Source organism: Siphateles boraxobius, unplaced genomic scaffold (assembly GCF_051911475.1).
Source record: "Siphateles boraxobius isolate OS27281-9 unplaced genomic scaffold, OSU_SipBor_1 12, whole genome shotgun sequence".
NCBI classification, from domain to species: Eukaryota; Metazoa; Chordata; class Actinopteri; order Cypriniformes; family Leuciscidae; genus Siphateles; species Siphateles boraxobius.
In genome coordinates, this window is record NW_027508722.1 from 35,584,483 (window position 1) to 35,606,583 (window position 22,101).

The 22,101-nt window shown below is 38.0% G+C and overlaps 1 protein-coding gene across 4 annotated transcripts in view; it reads right to left on the minus strand.

Moving 5' to 3' along the window:
* ankfn1b (ankyrin repeat and fibronectin type III domain containing 1b) overlaps positions 1–22,101 on the minus strand; it is a 108,866-nt gene that overhangs the window by 73,173 nt on the left and 13,592 nt on the right. For 2 of the 4 annotated variants that reach the window (XM_077219254.1, XM_077219253.1), the window contains exons 3-4: positions 13,426–13,604; positions 10,036–10,259 (exon numbers count right to left, since the gene is read on the minus strand). In XM_077219254.1, coding sequence (XP_077075369.1) covers positions 10,036–10,259; positions 13,426–13,604 — 403 coding nt within the window. Of the gene's footprint in view, positions 1–10,035; positions 10,260–13,425; positions 13,605–21,094; positions 21,588–22,101 lie in introns of those variants that run through there. The other 2 variants (XM_077219252.1, XM_077219250.1) reach the window with 2 other exon arrangements.

Here is a 22,101-nt window from a genome sequence, read left to right on the forward strand (position 1 = left end):
GCAAGTAGGATTTCCAAGGACTGTTTGTAAGCATATGAAGGGCTGCATTCTCTGGGTGTACTGCTGGGAGACAGCCAGTCCACACACACACACATACACGTATATATTTATACACCCTTCACGTTGAACAACCAATAAGTGTCAGTTTATTAAAAACAAAATGGAGTCTCTGACAGAAGGCTGCAGACCATTTTGCAAAAGCAAAACAACTGTAAACAAGCCGCAATAAATCCACCCACTTCAACCGTGAGGAATCCACCGAAACAGTCCACCTTAAACGGGCGTTCACACTCAGAGACATTTGGAGCGATAAAGCATCCAGAAGTCATTCGTTTTCAATGATAGTTGGCGATTTACACTGCACTTAACCTGGTGCATTTGTCTGTCCAAACTGAACACGCTAACGTTGCGGGACGCAAAACAATCAATCACAAAACACAAGAAACAAAAAAATTTACTCGTCAAGTGATTTTATGAGGTCCAAAATTCTATGAAAGAACAGATGCTTCTAACTACGAAAGCTCACTTTCACGTGTGGTTGAGTTCAGAATTGTGCCAGAATGCAATAAACACTTCTTCACTTCTCACTTGCAATGAACACTTCTCCACACAAATTCGTGTTTGGAACACAGAAGTGAACTAAAGCAAGGGAAACATGTTTAGAGGTACATGTGAGACCACAGCAAATTCTATTACCATTGCATTCCCACTCTTCCCTGTTGTGTTTTCTGACTTTCCAAAACAGGGGGGAAAAGTAAAGATATCGATTACCCAATGATAAATTTACATTCATTACCTCGCCACAGTGATTTTCTGTAATATTACACAAAATATTATGTTGTACAATAAATAAATACATTTACAAAAAGTACAGAAGCTACAGTCTTAAAGGTTTAGTTCACCAAAAATGAAATTTCTGTCATCATTACTCGCCCTCATGTCGTTCCAAACCCGTAAGACTTTCGTTGATCCTCGGAACACAGATGAAGATCTTTTTAATAAAATCTGAGCTATTTCTGTCTCTCCATTGACAGCTACGCAACTACCACTTTGATGCTTCAAAAAGTTAATAAAGAGATCGTAAAACTAATACATATGAATCGAGCGGTTTAGTCCACATTTTCTGAAGAGACTCGATCGCTTTATACACTGAATAAATTAAGTATTTTATTCACATATAAACATTCAAAAACTCGTACATCAGATATGGTAAACAGAAGCTCAAGCATGCATGCTTGATGTGTGAGAACCAATGAGGTTCATTCTCGTGTTACGCAGCACGTTTGAGCTTCAGCGAGAACCAATGACGTTCATTCTCGTGTTACGCAGCACGTTTGAGCTTCAGCAAGAACCAATGAGGTTCATTCTCGTGTTACGCAGCACGTTTGAGCTTCAGCAAGAACCAATGTGGTCCATTCTCGTGTTACGCAGCACGTTTGAGCTTCAGCGAGAACCAATGAGGTTCATTCTCGTGTTACGCAGCACGTTTGAGCTTCAGCGAGAACCAATGAGGTTCATTCTCGTGTTACGCAGCACGTTTGAGCTTCAGCGAGAACCAATGAGGTTCATTCTTGTGTAACGCAGCACGTTTGAGCTTCAGCGAGAACCAATGAGGTTCATTCTCGTGTTACGCAGCACGTTTGAGCTTCAGCAAGAACCAATGTGGTCCATTCTCGTGTTACGCAGCACGTTTGAGCTTCAGCGAGAACCAATGAGGTTCATTCTCGTGTTACGCAGCACGTTTGAGCTTCAGCGAGAACCAATGACGTTCATTCTCGTGTTACGCAGCACGTTTGAGCTTCAGCAAGAACCAATGAGGTTCATTCTCGTGTTACGCAGCACGTTTGAGCTTCAGCAAGAACCAATGTGGTCCATTCTCGTGTTACGCAGCACGTTTGAGCTTCAGCGAGAACCAATGAGGTTCATTCTCGTGTTACGCAGCACGTTTGAGCTTCAGCGAGAACCAATGAGGTTCATTCTCGTGTTACGCAGCACGTTTGAGCTTCAGCGAGAACCAATGAGGTTCATTCTCGTGTTACGCAGCACGTTTGAGCTTCAGCGAGAACCAATGAGGTTCATTCTCGTGTTACGCAGCACGTTTGAGCTTCAGCGAGAACCAATGAGGTCCATTCTCGTGTTACGCAGCACGCTTGAGCTTCAGCGAGAACCAATGAGGTCCATTCTCGTGTTACGCAGCACGTTTGAGCTTCAGCGAGAACCAATGTGGTCCATTCTCGTGTTACGCAGCACGTTTGAGCTTCAGCGAGAACCAATGAGGTCCATTCTCGTGTTACGCAGCACGTTTGAGCTTCAGCGAGAACCAATGAGGTTCATTCTTGTGTTACGCAGCACGTTTGAGCTTCAGCGAGAACCAATGTGGTCCATTCTCGTGTTACGAGGCACGTTTGAGCTTCAGCGAGAACCAATGAGGTTCATTCTCGTGTTACGCAGCACGTTTGAGCTTCAGCGAGAACCAATGAGGTTCATTCTCGTGTTACGCAGCACGTTTGAGCTTCAGCGAGAACCAATGAGGTTCATTCTCGTGTTACGCAGCACGTTTGAGCTTCAGCGAGAACCAATGAGGTTCATTCTCGTGTTACGCAGCACGTTTGAGCTTCAGCGAGAACCAATGAGGTTCATTCTCGTGTTACGCAGCACGTTTGAGCTTCAGCGAGAACCAATGAGGTTCATTCTCGTGTTACACAGCACGTTTGAGCTTCAGCGAGAACCAATGAGGTTCATTCTCGTGTTACGCAGCACGTTTGAGATTCAGCAAGAACCAATGAGGTTAATTCTCGTGTAACGCAGCACGTTTGAGAATCTGCAATGAGGTTTGTTCTTGCGCGTCAAGCAGGTTCGGTTGAGCTTCTGTTTATGTTCGCTGATCAATGTTTATATATGAATAAAAGCATAAATTAAATCGGTTCATCATATAAAGCGATCGTGTCACTTCAGAAAAATTTTACTACACCACTTGACTCATATGTATTAGTTTTACGATCTTGTTATGAACTTATTTTGAAGCATCAAAGTGGTAGTTGCCTAGCTGTCAATGGAGGGACAGAAATAGCTCAGATTTTATAAAAAATATCTTCATTTGCGTTTCGAAGATGAAAGAAATTCTTAGGGGTTTGGAACGACATGAGGGCGAGTAATGATGACAGAATTGACATTTTTTGATGAATTAACCCTTTAATTACAGTAGAGAGACATCATTACAGTGTGTTTCCATTTATAACAGCGTAAGTATGCACTGCATTCTCGGCGTTGCCACATGGGGTGCTAAAGCGTGCATTAGCTTTAAAATACTTCCTTCTAAGGTAAGTTTTCCCTTTCAGGTCTACTACTGGATGGAATCTGGCTATAAAGTTAGTACAAGTCAACATGTTTATAGCTAGCTTTCTGAATAATAACAAAATCTGGTTTAATGACGCAGACATTTGAAAAAAGCTTGAGTAATGAGGTCAGTGACTGCCACAGTAACTCAAGAACACACGTCAAGTATGTAAAAAAGCACTTCACGCTTTCAAATATAAACTTAACCTGGAATAATTTTTTTGGCAGCAGAAATACAGCAGATGAATCTGTCCATCTTAACGCTGTCCACCTGCACACAACAAACCCCGAACACTCTACCGCAAGTACACTAGCTCAACCTAAGAGCAATCAAATCAATCAGTGTGGGTCAGTAAGTGCAGCATTATTATTTACCACTGATGAATAGAGCAGCTCACTGTGACCGCAGTAAATGTATACAGCCATACATCAACACACCGCTACAAGAGCAGGTTACCAAGACAGGATTCTGCTTGCTTCACAACTCACAGAAAACATCACACTCTAGCAGGCTTTTTCACTGCAGGATTTCATAAAATGACAACCTTTAATTAATTCTCTAATTAAAATTATTTTAATTTAATTTTCTCTGAATTAAAATTATGCCATTATTTTCTCCCCTTCATGTCATTCCAAAGCCGTTCCAAACACAAAAGGAGGAATTTTGTGCTGGTTGCTGTTTTCTATGCAATCACAATGAGTGGAGACTGAAGCTTTCAAGCTTCAAAAAAGAACACTTTGCATAACCATAATTTAAGTCACTATTCACTGATGATAACTGCTGTGACTAAATAAAGACAGTGAGTAGTACGGGATCAGTTCGATCAGTTCTGTGATCAACCGATTCATTTAAAAAGACTCTAAAAGAATGATTCACTCGAGAATTGCACATTGCTAATTTTATTGCAACTACAAAATGTAATTATGGTAATACGTAAAGGACTACTTCAACTGAGTCATTGAAAATATCCCACTCAAAAGAATGATTCATTAAGAACTCCACATTGCTGCTTCTCTAATGAACTTATGATTGTGTCTAGGAGAGTTAGGGTATATCTCAAGATTATCAGTGAATAACAACTTACATTACAGACTGTTCCTCACATAAAGCTATTAGACCCTGTAATACAGTGCATGAGTCAAATAAACTCCTTTTTTGAGGATTTTCTTTCTGAAGCTTACAACTGCGTGCAGAAGAGCGGCCAGCACAAATCTTTGTGTTTTAAAGAAGAAAGAAAATCAAACAGGTTTGGAACAACGTGAGGGTGAGTAAATGATTTGTGGGTGAAATATATCCATAAAGTGCAATTTGTCAAGCCCTGATTAGTGTGCATACAGAAAGACGACAGCTCGTAATTAACAATCATACATCATAATTGATTAATACGCAATCAGAGCAGAGACGAATGGAATATAATTCATAAATAATTCAGTTGCCTGCACTGTTAAAAAATGATTTTTTGAAGATTATTGGAGTGCATTTTACTATTTCAGGCTTTCTACTTCAAAATGTCATGCTCAGTTCAATGAGTTGCATGTTCTTTGTAATTATTTGTGAAACTTACTAGCAATTTCTAAGTGATTTTTTTTTCAGAGGGTATGGTACAAATTCATATTCAGACAGAAACACATTTTATTCTCCATAATTGCCACAAAAATAGATTTTGTACATTTTCTGGAGAAAATGTGAGTGTTGCTTGCCAAACAAAAACTGCAACAATGTTGCTAAGTGTTTGCTAGCGTGGTTGTTTACAATCTGTCATAAAGAAAAACGCTGCAGGAAATCGCACACAGTGAACTACGTGTAGTTGAATTTAATCAATATCCAAAAAAGTAAACATTTGAATTTCTCATTTTTAACTCGATCCTTGAGAGCTTCTCTCTCTCTCTTTGTGTCGATCCCATCCCCCTCTCAAAAACATCACAAATACTGTTCTCAGAAACTCCTTATATGCTTTTTCATCTTTTATTTCTGCTAAAAAAATGTGTGAATCATGTTCCGTCTGGTTGATGTTTACTGAAAAACAACATGTTTGTTGATTTCAGCTTTTATTCTAATCACAAGTTCTCACGAGAATGAATTGATTCGATAAAGACTGAGGGATGGTTCTGTTTATCCAATTCAAATAATTTATTCACATTCACACATGCATAAACATTCAGCTTACCACGCATCAGGATGCGTTTCATTTATCTTTTGACTAATACAAACATATTTTCAATGGAGAGTCTACAACACTTTACCAGAGCTTATTCTATCACCGCTGGTTAGAGTTAACTAAGTGCGTTAACTAAACTGCTTTATTAGGTAACAAGCTTTCTGTTAGGAAGACATGATGGATAAAATGCAGACAGAACAAAACAGAAAAGAAAAGAAGGACAAACTTCAGAGGGAAGAGTGTGAGGATGAGTTTGGGAGCGACGCCCCACAACTAAATAAATAATGACCCTTAATGGCTGCCATTTCACCACGTAACCAACAGCAACTGCTGCTGCGAGCAAAAAATGTCCAGTCTTTCGCCTCTCAAGTGTGTGTGTGTGTGTGTTTGTGTGAGCTAGTGCATCTGTGTGTGTACATTTCAACAAAACAGCACATACAAAAGAGATGACACTTTAAACGTTGCAATTTCTTCTAGATTTTTCTTTCCTTTCCTATTAGTGATGCTTGTCTTCTGTGCATTAGTAATTTCTGGAAACTGTTCATGCTCTTAATGAAGGGTTTTGATGATCTTTCAGCATTAAGAGACAGACGGACAGAAAGTTTGTGCCTATTCAGCACTGCCATCTAGAGCTCCGCTTGCAGAACTACACAGCAGACATAAAACTCCTTAAACAACTGAAATATTTGTTTTTAATTGCTGTTCTCGGAATTATTCCAATGTTACAATTACAAAAACATATCTTACATTAGGATTTTCTTTTGTTGCATTATTACTATGATAAACCAATCTGCAATCTCACAGAACCTGAAAATGTCCAGGTCATATTTCAACACAAAGAAATTATATTTTGCTTCTAGAAAATGCACATTTTCTCCAAAAATTGTCATTACGATTTAAATAATATATTATTTTGTTTGCATTACAGTTAAGTATGTATGCATCATGCTAGTATTTGTTGTAATGTTATATCTTAATGGGAGTACCAAATAAAAGACTTTAATCATAATTAAAGTCAGTAAAACCATATATATATTATTGTAATGAGAATTTGTGAAGACATGTTTTTTTTAACAATAATGGAAATAATGAAAATAAACCTTACATATAAAGTTTATTTCCTTGATGCAGTTCTGTTATTGTTAACTGAAACTTAACTGTAATGATAAAGACATAGCTCTAAAAATCATTCTAAATATAAAAGACTAGCAGAGAGTACAGCACAGAGAAACAATATCGTTGGAATTACTTTCAGAAAATGATTTTTTTCCAGCAAATGAACGATAAAAACATTGACAGACAGACTATAAAGACTTTAAGAGCTCTAGCATTTTCAACAGCGGCTGCTGACAAAACAGAACGATATCGTCCGCTGGTGTGGACACTAATATAGTTATCGTTCTTGGTGTGAACGGGCCTTTAGTCTTAGTCCTGCCTGAATGGATGAGAATTATCAAAGTATCATTGAATTTGACTTGAGACATGTTGTGTCATGCATGACCATTAAAAATAATAATAATAATAATAATCATTCATACTTATGCATGTGCTCTAGAAATTTCGAATACAGAAACCAATACAGCCTTACTGCATCATCATACATTAAAATATTTGATTAATATATGACAAATACTTGCCATGAATATCCATAATGAATTATTCAAACGTCCTCCTGATGGAGCTGCTGCTGTCATTTCTCTCTTCACAGTTCTTACACACAGATCACACACGTAAAGTTCACTAGAAGTCCACACACACTGTGTACAATCATCTGTAACCATCAGGCCATTCAAACAGCAAGCTAATGCACAGCAAAAAGCTTTTTCCAGCTTTTTTCTCCAACAAACCTCTCTAAGCTGGCAGTTGTCGGCAGACTGCCAAAGCACGGTTTATTTGCACAAAATTGTTACAACTAAGCTCTCTGAAAATAAAGCATTCTGCAAGCCTGGAACGATTTCTGAATGTGTCAGCGTAGTGAAAATTATTAAAGCGTACAGTACACTTGCTTCTTTAGAAAAAAAATCCACATTACAAAAACAAAATAATCTGCTTACTGTACCATTACACTCCTACACTGAAAATGACAGATTCGGGAGAAAAAGAGCTTATAAAATACACATAAATTGGTATGAGATGATAGACAACTTGACAACTGACTTGAGTTTGACTAGTGAGTTCATACAGATTTATTCTTAAGTGTTTTAATTCTAATATTTTTAGTAGCTGTGTTAAAAGGATAGTTCACCCTAAAATAAAAATTAAATCATCATTTACTCACCCTCGTGTTGTTCTAATGTCATTCTTTCTTTTTTGGACCACAAAAGGAAAAATAGAAAAAAGAAAAAGAAAAGTACCGCCCACACTCGTTCATATAATGGCAGTGAAACAGCGACAGGCATCAAGCTTTAAAAAAAGATGCAAAATATCACAGAATGATCCCACACGACACGTGCTGTTTATTCCTAGTGTTCTGGAGGTATATGATTGGGTTTGGTGGAAAACAAACCAAAATTTAATGTTCTGGAGGTATATGATTGGGTTTGGTGGCAAACAAACCGAAATTTAATGTTCTGGAGGTATATGATTGGGTTTGGTGGCAAACAAACCGAAATTTAATGTTCTGGAGGTATATGATTGGGTTTGGTGGCAAACAAACCGAAATTTAATGTTCTGGAGGTATATGATTGGGTTTGGTGGAAAACAAACCGAAATTTAATGTATTAATTAGCAAAAATCCTGACTCAAACTTCTACACTTGAGTCATGACACTCTAATAGCTCTTAGTTCTCCAGAACATGTGTAACGAATTGCACATGTCGCATGGGATAATTTTGTGTCTATTTTAAAGCTTGATGCATAAAAACAACAGTAGGGTGAGTAAAATGATGACTTTATTTTCATTTTAGGGTGAACTAACCCTTTGAAAATGGGTAAAAATTTAGATGGGTAAACAAATTTCTGACAGTCTGACCATCTCAGGGAAGCTGCATCGCCAAATTCATCCCATTTAAAGCCCCGCCGCTACAAACATTAAAGTGTTTATAACAAATTCACTGTTTCAACAATACATATCAAAGCAATTACTGACTTCAAATTGCCTGCTGTGAGCAACATTCCCGTTATTTTATACAACGCCTGTACGCCACCATTTTTTGTGAGGACTAAGATGGTCTTGTGCAATATAGCTTATAGTTAGCCTATTTATTTATCATTTGAATTATTGAAGGGCTGCATTCAAAAGTTATACAGGTCTAGTTGTTCTGACGATAACTTAAAAAGAAGTTAAGACAATCAACCATGCACATAGATGTCTTACCCCTAAACAGAGACGACCCATTAGGTGCAAACAAGAGCCCATCCTGTGAAACAGTGAGACTCATACACAGTTTGGTTTTGTCTTCAGCTTTCTGAAGCCTCTCCACATGCCAGGTTGCTTTCGAACACCTGAGCCTCTATTACACGATGCTGGCAGGTAATGAGGGCTCGACTTTCATGCTATTATACACACCACATTAAATATTGATACAAAACCTTCTGTGTGCATGACTTCAATTACTTCAATTACATGAAAATGAAAATTCTGTCCATTTACTTTACATACACTACCGTCAAAAGTTTTGAATTATTTCAAATTTTCTGTTTTTCTAGTCTCTTCTACTCACCAAGGCTACATTTATTTGCAAAAAAAAAAACAGTAATATTGTGAAATGTTATTACAATTTAAAATATGTGTTTTCTATGTGAATATATTTTAAAGTGTAATTTATTCCTGTGATCAAAGCTGTGTTTTCAGCAACATTACTCCAGTCTTCAGTGTCGCATGGTCCTTCAGAAACCATTCTAATATGCTGATTTGCTGCTCAATTATTATTATTGCTCAATTATTAAAAATGGTCCCTATTATAGTGTGTTTTTGGGGGAAACTGAGCTACTTTTTTTAGGATTCTTTGCTGAAAAAAACTTCAAAAGAACAGCATGTTTTTGAAATATAAACCTTTAGTAACATTATAAATGTCTTTTAATGCCACTTTTGATCAATTTAATGCATCATTGCTGAATAAAATATATAGAAAGGGTTTATATACATATATAAACACAGCAAATCAGCATTAATATGATTTCTGAAGGATCATGCGACACTGAAGACTGGAGTAATGATGCTGAAAACAGGAATAAATTACATTTTACCATATATTCACATAGAGAACAGTAATATTTTGCAATATTACTACTTTAATTGTATTTTTAAAATAAATGCAGCCTTGGTGAGCAGAAGAGAATTCTGTCAAAAACAGTAGTGTAGCTTTGCGTGAGGAACAGGCCTAAAATAATTTAAGTCTCATTTGCGTTTGCATTAAATTTCACATTTAGCGTCCTTGTATGCATTTCACCAGTTGGAATAAAAATTCAAGAAAAAAGAAAAACATTTTGGTTCCATGGTAATTAATAAACACATACAAGTTCGGAGTTAATAATGACCCGAACGCATTTTTGGGTGAACTCAGTTTAGAATAAAGTAAGTTTGGACACAAGTACTCACAAACTTCCTCTTCAGTTTGACTTTGGGATCGGCTAAGCTCCTCCCCTCCGGCTGGGCGGTCTCAAACTCTGAATCTTCCAGGTGATCATCCGCAGACATGCTCTTCCTCAGATACGCCGCTCGGCGCCGGAAATGTGAGAACGGTGACTGAGAGCGCGGACGCAGGTCAACGGCACCCGGAGCGACGTCCCTCTCGTTTTCATCTTCGAGCCGCCACATCTCGCCTGAGGACAGACAGACGGGTACGATTCTGATCACACATCAGTGAAATATCACACACGCCATATTTAACCTTATTTGGCTGGTGGTTATTCCCAGGCAGCCCCTGCCTCACAGCTAGATCTGCAGACTTTCTGATGATGACATAAGGGAGCTGTCAGACCGCTGGAACAGAGTTATTCATGTTTATTACAGTTGAGTCAGTCAAATCTGGGTCAGAGTTGCTATGAGACATTACGGCCCTCATTTGGCATGATCCCAGCATAATGAGCACGTCAAACACACTGAGGGAGACGGCTGGGATTCGGAGTGTATTTGTGTGTTAAACAGCCACGACGCTCCGCTGTTGGCGATGGCAGTTGCTAAGCAACTAGAATGGGGAAGAAGCCAAAGACTTTAGGTTTAACATTTGAGAGACAGTGAAAAAATCCTTCACAGAAGCTTAACACAAGAGCAGCGCAGCTGTGAGAATTGAGGAGAAAAGCGTGAGAAAGAGAGCGAAGGGGGGATTTGACTGAGCAGTGCAGGCAGAAGTATATCGAGAGCACGCAGAAGGCTGAATGCGCTGAACAATCGCACATGGCGCAAAGCTCACACATGTTGTGAATGGAATGTGCCGTGTGGCAGATTCTCGTTCCAGCCACCGAATGAAATGTCGTCCATTCACAACTATACTGCCGATTCTATCAATTGAGGTTTTCAATCATATTTATTATATTTGCTCAACAAATCAACTTGCTCATTCAAATGCTGAAAAATAAAAAATATTCAAAATACGAGGGTGAGTCTAACACAGATTTTATCCTAAAACCAAAAGAAACAATTGTACACTTACAAAGTTCTCAATGCTTCAGTTTGCAGGTAGAGACCCTCCTTATGCTACTGTGTTAGAGTGGGGCTATTTTGAGCCTTGTTAGCGGTATTAACTAGCGATTTTTATTTTTACTTATTCTATGCCCTATATACTAGCGTTATAAGCTAATCTGTGGTAAAACTAAAATTAAAGATAAAACTGGGTACATTCGATTATCATGAAAACGCATCCCAGAGAACGATCCTTTAAGGTCTCCAAATAGGGTATGAAACATTGGTTGGGCTGAAAATGCCCCGGTGGCTCTTTTATACGCCCTAATGCAACCCTGAGAAATAGCCCCAGAATGAAACCAGCGGTTTTCTCCCTTTTATGGTATACTTATGAATATTTGGATGAGCTGCATGAGACTAGACTGGGAGAATCAGTTTGGCAGCAAGCATCTTTTGTGCGTTGTGATGTACTCTTGTGATGTGGGTTGAAATAAAAATGTGCGAATAAATCCAGTGTATCTAAACTTCTATCGAATAAATATTTCAATTAAACCAAACCGTCACACTAACTGTACCTTCTAGATAACTAAAGCTAGTAGGTAACGGATAGAATTGTTAATAACTGTTAGCGACAAATTCATAACGTTAGATTACTTTCAGCTTGCGGTAGTTATGTCAACATGTTCGGAACAGCCCCTCTTTTCAGAAGTAACCGCGTAGAAAAGCCTTCTTGAAACTGTCCAAGGTTTTCGAAACAGTCTGGGGTGAAATGGTCTGAGCATATTGATAATTTCATGTTGTGGCTCACAGAGATCTTGTTGTATAAAAAAAAACATCAACCATGCCCGCTGAATGTTTGGTTCGTTGGGATTGGGAAGACAATTAAAAGTGCCAACATTCCCTGTACAGCCGGGAACACTGCAGATCATTTAACAGCGTCCAAACTTTCTTATTTATAATTCCAGAAGCCCAAGTTAAGGGGCATATCAAAGGTACAGACCTGATCCGAATAAGGAAATCCCCCAAGTGTTACATCACATCTGAGCTGATTTGAGATCCGGCCGTTTTACAGCTGCAGTTTCAAGTTTGAGATTTTCATAATAAGGAGGTGACATAGGATTTTGAGATTCTGTGTATGGCCATTTTACCCACCGAGCTGCTGTTATTCAACTATGGCAAGGTAAACTTGGTTTTGCATTCTATCACCCGTTTAAATTTCATTACTGTAATGAGAAAATAACTAAAAACATTATTGTAATGTAAAAAATGCTATATTATTTAAATTGTACAGTATAAATGTAAAGGGTCACTATGCAACTTTTTTTGTTACAGTTAACTAAATTGAATTAAAGTTACTTATACATCATCAATCCCCCTTCCAAAACTTGTTTATGTCTTTCACTATGGTAAGCCTATTAAACGTGTTTATATTTTAGACACGATGGTATAGTTTTCATGGGAAATTGCTTACATACGTCAATCGCCCCCGTCTCGTCATATCCGCAAACAGAGAAAAGTTGCTCCGGCTACTTTCATGCGTGTCTGGTGTGGGAGTGGGCGGCATAGGTTGAAAGGTTGAACATGAAGCCGCTAAACCTCCAACCTTCAGAGAACCACCCGCTTATAACAAATGCAAAACAGAGAAGAGTCTGCTGGCAATACGAGAGCGCGACAGAGCTAATAATAAAACAAAAATCAACTTTGGCTTGGCTTTTCAGAGATGGAGAGAACTGAGGGATTAGAAAAGTTGTAAACAGGTCAGTAAGGTATTTTATTAAACAGATAAATTGTCATATGAAGCTCTGGTCATTTTTTGGGTTGCTTTAGTGCTGAGCTGGGATTTATTATCAAGGAAATACTGTCTATTAATGTGTAGAGCTACAATAACGTCTTCAGCTATAGTCAGCTTGAGATCCTTTCCATCTAAACACAGGTGCTGCAAACCATATTCATCCGCAGTCATGCACAACCAAAACAATCTTCCTTAGCTAAATGTTAGCATGATTGATTTTTAATAACTGGAGGGCCATATATGTTATACAGTGTACCTTTAACATGCAGATTATAATTAAAACGAGAATAATCAAAATAATTAAAAACGAAATAGCTTAAAATTATTGAAAAAATATTGTCCTTCATGCAATATAAATATATATAATTTCTCTTATTTCTCCTTTTGATTTCGAGGTGAAATGTGAGCTGGACGTTTTCATGAGATTCAGGTTTTGTTGGTTGTCACCCAACAGAACGTCTTTTCATGTAGTTCAGAGCAGAAACATCAAAACCGAGAGTTCAATAAAATATGTTTTGATAACATGGCTGTGCGGTTCAAATAAACATAAATAAACACAAACACACATGCAATACCTGCAGGGGGCAGCGTACATGCTTCAAGACCACCAGGGCTGGAAGGAACACGTGGGCGGTGTTGTCGTTCACAAACGTTCTCAGATTGCTGCACACGGATGGCAGCAGGGGACTGGGGGATGCTGGGTAATGTTCTGGATTTGGCCAACAGAGGCCTTTGCAGCCGTCGCTCCAACGACCTGGAATACAAACAAGCAATCATAACCAACAGATCAATAATCAATCACAGTCTGATTCATTAAAATACATGATTTTCTGAAATAATCTCCACAATAAAAGAACGAACAATTAACGTTTTGCATTGTATAAAGTTGTACACTGTATAACTGCACTATGCATGTCTGTGGTTGTGTATTTGAACATTTTATTTTTTCTTGATTTTCTCCTGAGGGTTCAAAGAAGTTATTTATCAATTTATTTATGGTTATGGTTTAATAATTAGTAAAACCATATCAAATGTATGGATTAAAATAATCCCAAACAGCTGAAACATGTTGTCTTAATTAGCATGAAAAGTTTGCATGCATTAGATGAACTAGTCTGAATCGGTCTATCTGAAAGGTTATAGTAATGTTGAAAACATTCAAGCCTGCAGGATGGAGTGTAGCAGCGTGTGGAGATTTGGCCGCATTCATGTGTGAATGTCTGGCAACGACGGACCAGTGAATTCCAAGCGGCTTCAGGAAATTCTACAGCAGAATGTGACGGCGTCTGTCTGTGATCTGAACAGGCGCTGGGTTATGCAACGAGCTTACGATCCAAAACACTGAAGTAAATCAAAGCAACAGCGCAAAAATATGTTCTGCATTTCATAAAAACAACACTACAAAAAATCCCAAAAACTACAGAAACAGATAAAAGAAGGAAAGCTGAAGCACAGATGTGAAGAGCAGCTGCAGAGCATTTCATTGAGGCCTATGCCAATAAATACAGTATACTTCCACTATTGATCAAATATTAAAGGCTTCATATGGTTTTCCCATCATTAATCTTTCCCAGATAAACTATTTATTTTATAAAGCAATGGCAAAGCAAAATATTCTCATAAAGTTTGTTTTAAAAAAAACTTTAATTATGACCAATGTAACAAATTATTTACTAAAATGTATAAAGATAATCTAGATCATATTGTGGACAAATTAAATTTAGGGTAAAAAGAGAATTTAGTTTACTAATATTCACTAATAAGTTTTGGAGGCCTGCAATAAAAATTAGATTTAAGAACTAGAGCAGAACAACATGAAATCTTAAGAGACCGTTTACTTTTTTAAAACATGTTCCTGGTCTTATTCCACTTTTCTTTAAAAAAAAAAATGATTCGTAATCTTTTATCAAAACTAAATAACTTGCTCTGCCTCAGACATCAATTTTATTCCAACCCCAGCAAACACCTGGCTTTAATCAGTTCAGTGGATAAAACCAACCCTGACCTACAATTTAATACCATGTTTTACTCATAAATATGCTCTTACAGAAGTACAGACTTTAAAATGATTGAACGATGATTGAAATGATGGTTTCCATCCACCTATTTTTATGTGCATTTTGGGATACTGCTAAATGAAAGCCAATATGTGCATTTTTTGAAATCATGCATTTCAATTGAGGCAGATATTTTTTTTTTTATCTGATTAAAAAGACATGCGCAAAAACTAAGACAAAAAACACATTTACTGAATAAATCCCTTGATGCGCAACAAAAAACTGATTGGTCCACTGATTAGTCCAGTTATCCAATCATTGCACAGCATCTCGAATGTTGGTTTGGTCATTCTGAAATGCCTTAGCCATCAGAATGATTTGGTTTAAATCCTTCCCAGAAGCGTCTCGCATGATTGTGTTCCTAAACATCCTGATTCCCGAGCTCCAAGATGGCGCCGGTGTACATGGCATGCCGTCTCTCGCTTTGAGAGTCTGTCTTTGTTCTGTTCGTGATTTTGTCTCTTTCTGTGATAAATTCCTCTGCCTTGATAACCTATGATCGGCAAATTCTTTTGGATATTAAATTATCAATGGATGGAGCAAACTTTTGCACGCAGAAAGGACATGGCTGTAATTACCTGCCCCCTGGGCACTCGCTCCCGTTCCCCCCGTGCCGACCGCTGTGCGCCTACAGGCGTCGCAGGAGACGCGGGTGGCGAGGTGGCTTTGCGGCAAAGGTGAAGGCGAGTTTTAAAGGGGAACTCGGGAACTCTAGCTATTTCTTCGCTGATTTTCACTTTTGTTGTCGCATGTTTTCTCAGCGAGCTCCCCCTACAGCTGTGAGGCATATATTTCACAACAATGTCGTAAAAAAACTCACTTACGGCCCCTCCTCCCCCTTTCTTCCGCTGCTCATGTGCATTTGTTATTATCGGAGCCGGACAACTTTATTGTGTGGAGCTGTGTCTACCGAGGTGGGTAATACATCACACACATTGAGGGGGCGTGTGCGTTTATGTCGACTTTCCGTAAAGCAGTTTGTGTTTCTCGCTCGTTCTCGCTTCTCACGAGACTTCCTATTTCCAACTTACCGGGACGTTAGTCCCCGTGTTGCAAGGTTTGTTTTCCGTCTAGGAACGTTGAGGGGAGCGGGAAAAGTCACCATTTTCACCGGAAGAGGTTATTAAACCATCCAAATGATTTCTAAACGGTTTTATTAAGTTGAAATAGTTGCCGAATTCCCCTTTTACTCCTCTAAGGCGCCCTTTTGAATTTTCTTATAAATGGATTTCACTGGCGAGTCCATAGGATGGAGCCATATCGTCATGCTATTGAATCCCTCGGCTTTGTAAAAGGAAAGCGAACCTGCAGAAAGTGCGTAGAGAACGAAACTTAGAGTAGGTACCTACTGAATTAACACTGGCGGTGATGAATGTGCGTTCGTTATCAAACAAGACATTCATTTTAAATAACTTTTTTAATTGAACGCAGCTTATACTTCTTGTTTTTGACTGAGACTTGGCTAGTTCCAGATGATTTAAGTCCTTTCACGGATCGGTTACCTCGGGATTGTGGTTTCTTGAATACTCATCACACTTGAATACTCATCACAAGCCGTGGCGGAGTCCTGGCATCTATTTTTAAGAACAGTTTGTCTTGTCAACCATTATCTGTCGGCACTTTTTTAAGCTTGCAACTGCAAGTTGTTTTTTGCATCAACTGCAGTTGTTTTTATTAAATGTGACTAATCAGGTTGCGTGTGCCGTAATATACCGACCGCCTACGTACAATAATGACTTTATTTGAGTTTACTGAATTTTTAAGCAAAATTGTACTGAAATATGATAAATTGCTACTATTGGGTGATTTTAACATACATGTCTGCTGTTCTACAAAGCCAATGGTAAGGAATGTTTTGAATGTAATTGATTCTTTTAATCTTATAAAGCATGTGCATAAACCCACTCATGTTCAAGGTCATATTTTAGACTTAGTTTTGTCTAAATATCAGAAATTTTGCTTGAAATATCAGATCAAGCTTTTTCTGACCATAAGTCAATTATTTTTAAGGTGTTGACTACATAAAATTGAAAAACCCAGAGATCCATGTCAACCTCAAACAGGTTTTTAAACGATGGAGCTATAGAGCAATTCAAAAACTTATTTCACAAAATGAACCCTTTTTATTTACTGGACAGTTTTTCTCTTAATATGGATTTAGACTCCTTACTTGAGGTGCTATATTCCATTTGTCTACCCTTATTGGACTCAGTAGCCCCACTTCATGTCAAAAAGTGCAGATCTAGACCTGAGCCCTGGCTGAATGATGTGACTCGTGGGTTGAGGACAACCTGTAGGAAATTTGAACGAAAATGGAAAAAGGACAAGTTACAAGTATCTTTTCAAATGATACGGGAGTCTCAAGACACTATCAGAACGCCGTAAAGATGGCTAAGAAGAATTATTTTGCAGAAGTAATTATAAAAAATAGTAGTAAGCCACAAGTTTTATTGAATACAGTAAATTCTGTTTTTAATCCAAAATTTGATGTGTTATCTCACCCCTCAGTTATCACTTGTGAGGTTTTTATGGATTATTTTGTCCAAAAGATCTTTGATATTAAAACCATGATCGAACCTAGTTTGTTTGATCCTTCAGTTGTCCGGTCACTATTTGTTAGTTTTGACCATTTTGAAATGATCTCCTTGCAGTCACTAGCCGAGGTAATCAAGCAGTCAAAACCAACTGACTGTGTATTAGATATTCCAGCGAGATTAGTAGAGGAAGCATTTGATGTTCATGGCCCTAGTATTCTAAATAATAGTCTTTTAACAGGAGTAGTTCCTAATCAGTTTAAACATGGTCTTGTCCCGCCTCTTTTGAAAAAAAAAAAACACATTTGGACCCTGCTGTCGCATCAAATTATCAGCCAATTACCTTTTTTATCTAAGGTTTTGGAGAAGGTGGTTTGGAATCAAATAAACACCTTTTTGCTTCAAAACGATATCTTTGAAAATTTTCAGTCAGGTTTTATGGCTTATCATAGTACTGAGTCTGCTTTGATCAGGGTTTTAAATGATTTATTAACTGCAGTTGACTCGGGGTCTTCAGCAGTTCTTGTTTTACTGGATCTTAGCGCTGCATTTGACACCATTGATCATGAGATTTTACTCTGACGCCATGAAAATGTTGTAGGAATTCACGGCATAGCGCTTGCATGGTTCAGGTTTTTTTCTTTTAAACAGAACTTATTCTGTAAATATTGGGCAAGATTATTCACAACCTGCCTCTTTGGTCAGTGGGGTTCCACAGGGGTCCATTCTCGGCCAAATTTTGTTTTCTTTGTATATGTTACCCCTTGGGTCAATCTTTCGCAAGCATGGAATCCCCTTTCACTTTTATGCAGACGAAATGCAAGTCTATCTTCCTCTAAAAAAGAACAGCAAGAAGCAAATAGAGTTATTGTGGGACTGTATACAGGACATCAAATCATGGTTATCTTTAAATTTTTTAAACTAAATGAAGAGAAAACTGGAGTTATGTGGTTTGGAGTTGATCTGGGTGGTTTAGCCCCCTTCTGTAAGCCATTAGTGCGAAATTTAGGAGTTCTTCTTGACAGTGATCTCAAGTTTGAGACACAGATTTATTCTGTGGTTAAGTCTTGTTTTTATCACTTGAGATTAATAGCGAAGGTGAAACCATTTTTGTCCACGCGTGATCTCGAAAAACTCATTCATGCTTTTATATTTACAAGGCTAGATTATTGCAATTCACTATATGTCGGCATAAATAAATCATTGATTAACCGTTTACAACTGGTCCAAAATGCAGCTGTGAGGCTTTTGTCAAAAAAATTATTTGTCAATTGAAATAAAGCTTAAATAAAATAAAATATAAATATTAGATAAAAACGTAATGTAATAACTAAGTTTAAGAACTAAAATTGCTAAAACTTAAGTAAAAAATTAATTTTTTTAGACTTAGTTTTGTCTAAATATCAGAAATTTTGCTTGAAATATCATATCAAGCTTATTTTTAAGGTGTTGACACTACATAACATTGAAAAACCCAGAGATCAATGTCAATGTCAGGTACTCGTAAGAGAGACCATATTACTCCAGTTTTGAGTTTCCTACAATGGCTACCGATCGATTATAGAATAAAGTTTAAAATTTAGTTTTTTGTTTATAAATCATTACATGGTATGGCTCCATTGTATTTGGTCAATTTGATTGAGAAATATGAACCAAAACGGTCTTTGAGGTCAGCTGACCGGCTGGTTTTAACGTCTCCTAGAACAAAACGGAGAAGTGGAGATCGAGCTTTTGTAGCGATAGCTCCAAAACTCTGGAATGATCGACCCCTTTCTCTCAGATCAGCACCCACATTTAGTGTTTTTAAACATAGGCTTAAGGAATACCTCCTCGCATTATCATGTAATGGGGTACAGTAGTTGCTCTTGTAGGCTATTAAACCTGAGGGGTTTATTTCGCTGTTATTAAACTGGTTTTATTGTTGTGTTTTTTATGGTTGTCTTTATCTGTTTTGGATATTGCACAGCACTTTGTTCAATGGTCAGTTGTGTAAAAGTGCTTTATAAATAAATAAAACGAAACGAAACACCAGCACCGGAACGCAAGAGATCATGACAGCGTTTAGCCTATTACGTTTCGTCTGTGCGCTCTGAAGGTGATGATACACAGGGCAACTTTTTGAGCAATGTTGCTAGGCAATCTTGCCGACCGATTGTTGCTTGTGCACTTTCCCATTGAAAATGGGCAATACATTTCTCTCTGGATAATTTAGATCGGTCGCGGGCCCTGTGTCTCACCTGGTTGCCCGTTGATGGCAACATTGCCCATAAAGTTGCCCTGTGAATCATCACCTTGAGATGCAAGTCATTTATGAAGGAGGAATAAAGAGCCAGAGTGGTTTCACCGTTAGCAGCGACTTCCATTTTTATTACAGATATTTTGTGCCAATTTCCCAGGAAGTGACGATTTTGTTCTCTTGAACACATTGGATGGAAATGCTGCTTTATCCACCAATTTTTTATGCAATATTCCAATATTGAGCATAAGTTAAATTTGCAACTTTGAATGAAAACATAGCTAAGGTTGTCATTGTTAAATAAAACTATTAAAAATTGTTTGTCAATTGAAATAAAGCTTAAATAAAATAAAATATATATATATATTAGATAAAAACTTAATAATGTAATAACTAAGTTTAAGAACTAAAATTACTAAAACTTAAATAAAAAATAAAGCCAATTTAGAAATATAAAAAACCTGATAACACATACAAAGGCATATAACAAAACTACTAACTGAAAATATCTAAATAAAAGTAAATAGTATATAAATAAAACTGACTGAAAATTTCCAGCCCCATATACGCTTTTATTCTATAGAAAAAGAACCGATTAGTACATCCAGAAAGAATGACTCGTTTTGTGTTCAAAAACAGAAAATGATTAGATTTGAAATGATATGAGAGTGAGTAAATGATGAGCGAATGTTCATTCCTCTATGCCTCCTGCTTCTCAGATGTTTCTCCTGATAAAAAGACCCTGGCATTCTCACATGCGTCTCTTCTAGAGTTTCATAAGAGATCAACAATGTCTCAAACTGTGCTAAAATTTGCCAAGACACAGAAATGATCTGAGCTTCTGCACATTCAAATCTACTCTTACTGTACTGACTCATTTTTTTAATTCTCTAAGGGAATTTTTAAATAAAATCAGATGCAACTCAAATACAACATAGGCTGAGCTAAAATAAAACAAACACGCGAGCAATAAAGTCACTAGAATGCATTCAGAGATTTGATTTCAGTTCAATCCCTGCCAATCACAGTTCCCTGTCTGTTCTAGATTCTCTTATTTCATTGGCTGCTCATTTCTCTCAACCCGCCCTGTTCTGTCCTCTCACTGACCAGATGTCCAGGTGAACTGACTGCACTCAAACCCTCCAGGAACCACTACACCCATCAAGTACTGTTAACCAAAATATACAAAAACATCATTAAAGGCATCATTAAGATTTGATCCACTATATTTACAGGTGATTCATCAATTTGCTCATCTCTTTTTGAGGCAATGCCACATGAAATTCATATGTCAGCATTATTAGAGCATTAACAAAATATACCAGCTGTTTTCAAAAGAAAAGTCTGGAAATCTCAGGCAGGACACACACACAAAATTCCTAGAATGCACACTCGAAAAATCCTGCAATTTTAGTACCTGGCCTCGGCTACCGTGCAACAGTAACTGCCGCTGCGACGGGCATCTCTCCGAGTCATGAGCTCATCTCTGGAACGCCGACGGTTAAAGTAATCCGTAAGTTTCCCGAAACTTGCCATTCTGTCCCTTGCATGTGCGTGCGTCCGCGTTCTGATGTTTTTTCCACGAGCTGTTGTTTACTTAAGTAATTCATTCACTCATTCTCCTTTCCTCTCACATCCCCACAATTCCCCCGTTGAACATCGGCGAACGCGGAGCAGCAGCAGTCGCGTGCCCGCCTGAGCCTCGCTCGCTCTCACACTGAAAATAGCAACCCTTATAACTTCCTTTAAAAGCAGCGCTGCGGGCGCAGGGTCTCTCCCAGAGACAGGCGCGTGTGAGTTTAGTGTGTCTTTCAGCATTCTCCCCAGAGCATCATCAGTGCTGCGGCAACATCATCAGCATCCAGCATCTCCCCTTCTCAGCTCTCTCTCTCTCTCTCTCTCTCTCTCTCTCAAATACGTGCCGAGCGCTCTGAAAGAATATATATCATCTAGAGCAGAGGAGGGGAAAAACTGAATGTCTTAAAAAGAAAAAGGTATCAGAGTGAGAAGGCAACACTGGCTAGAATCAGTGATTTCATATCCGTGTGTGTGTGTGTGCGTGTGTGTGTGTAGCATTCTTTGATAAAGACACCAGCTACAGTGGAGTTCACAAAATCAATACAGGCAGAGAATGGGAGAGCATCGCTTGTCTTTTGTTTGCTTCACTACATCCACCGTTTTCCCCTTTTAATATGCTGACCAGATATTGAAACTGAATTAATATACCAAGTAAAATACACAACAAAAAGATTTTAAAAAGGAAAAAGGCTAGCATCAAACTAGGACATTTTTGCCTGCTGCAAGCAAAACTGAGCGCAGCTCTCCGAATACATATTGCACATTCATGGCAGATTTACAGGACTGTGTCCGCTGCTCTCAGTGAGAATTAATTGTCTCCTAGCATGTAACTTCGTCCAGGCATCT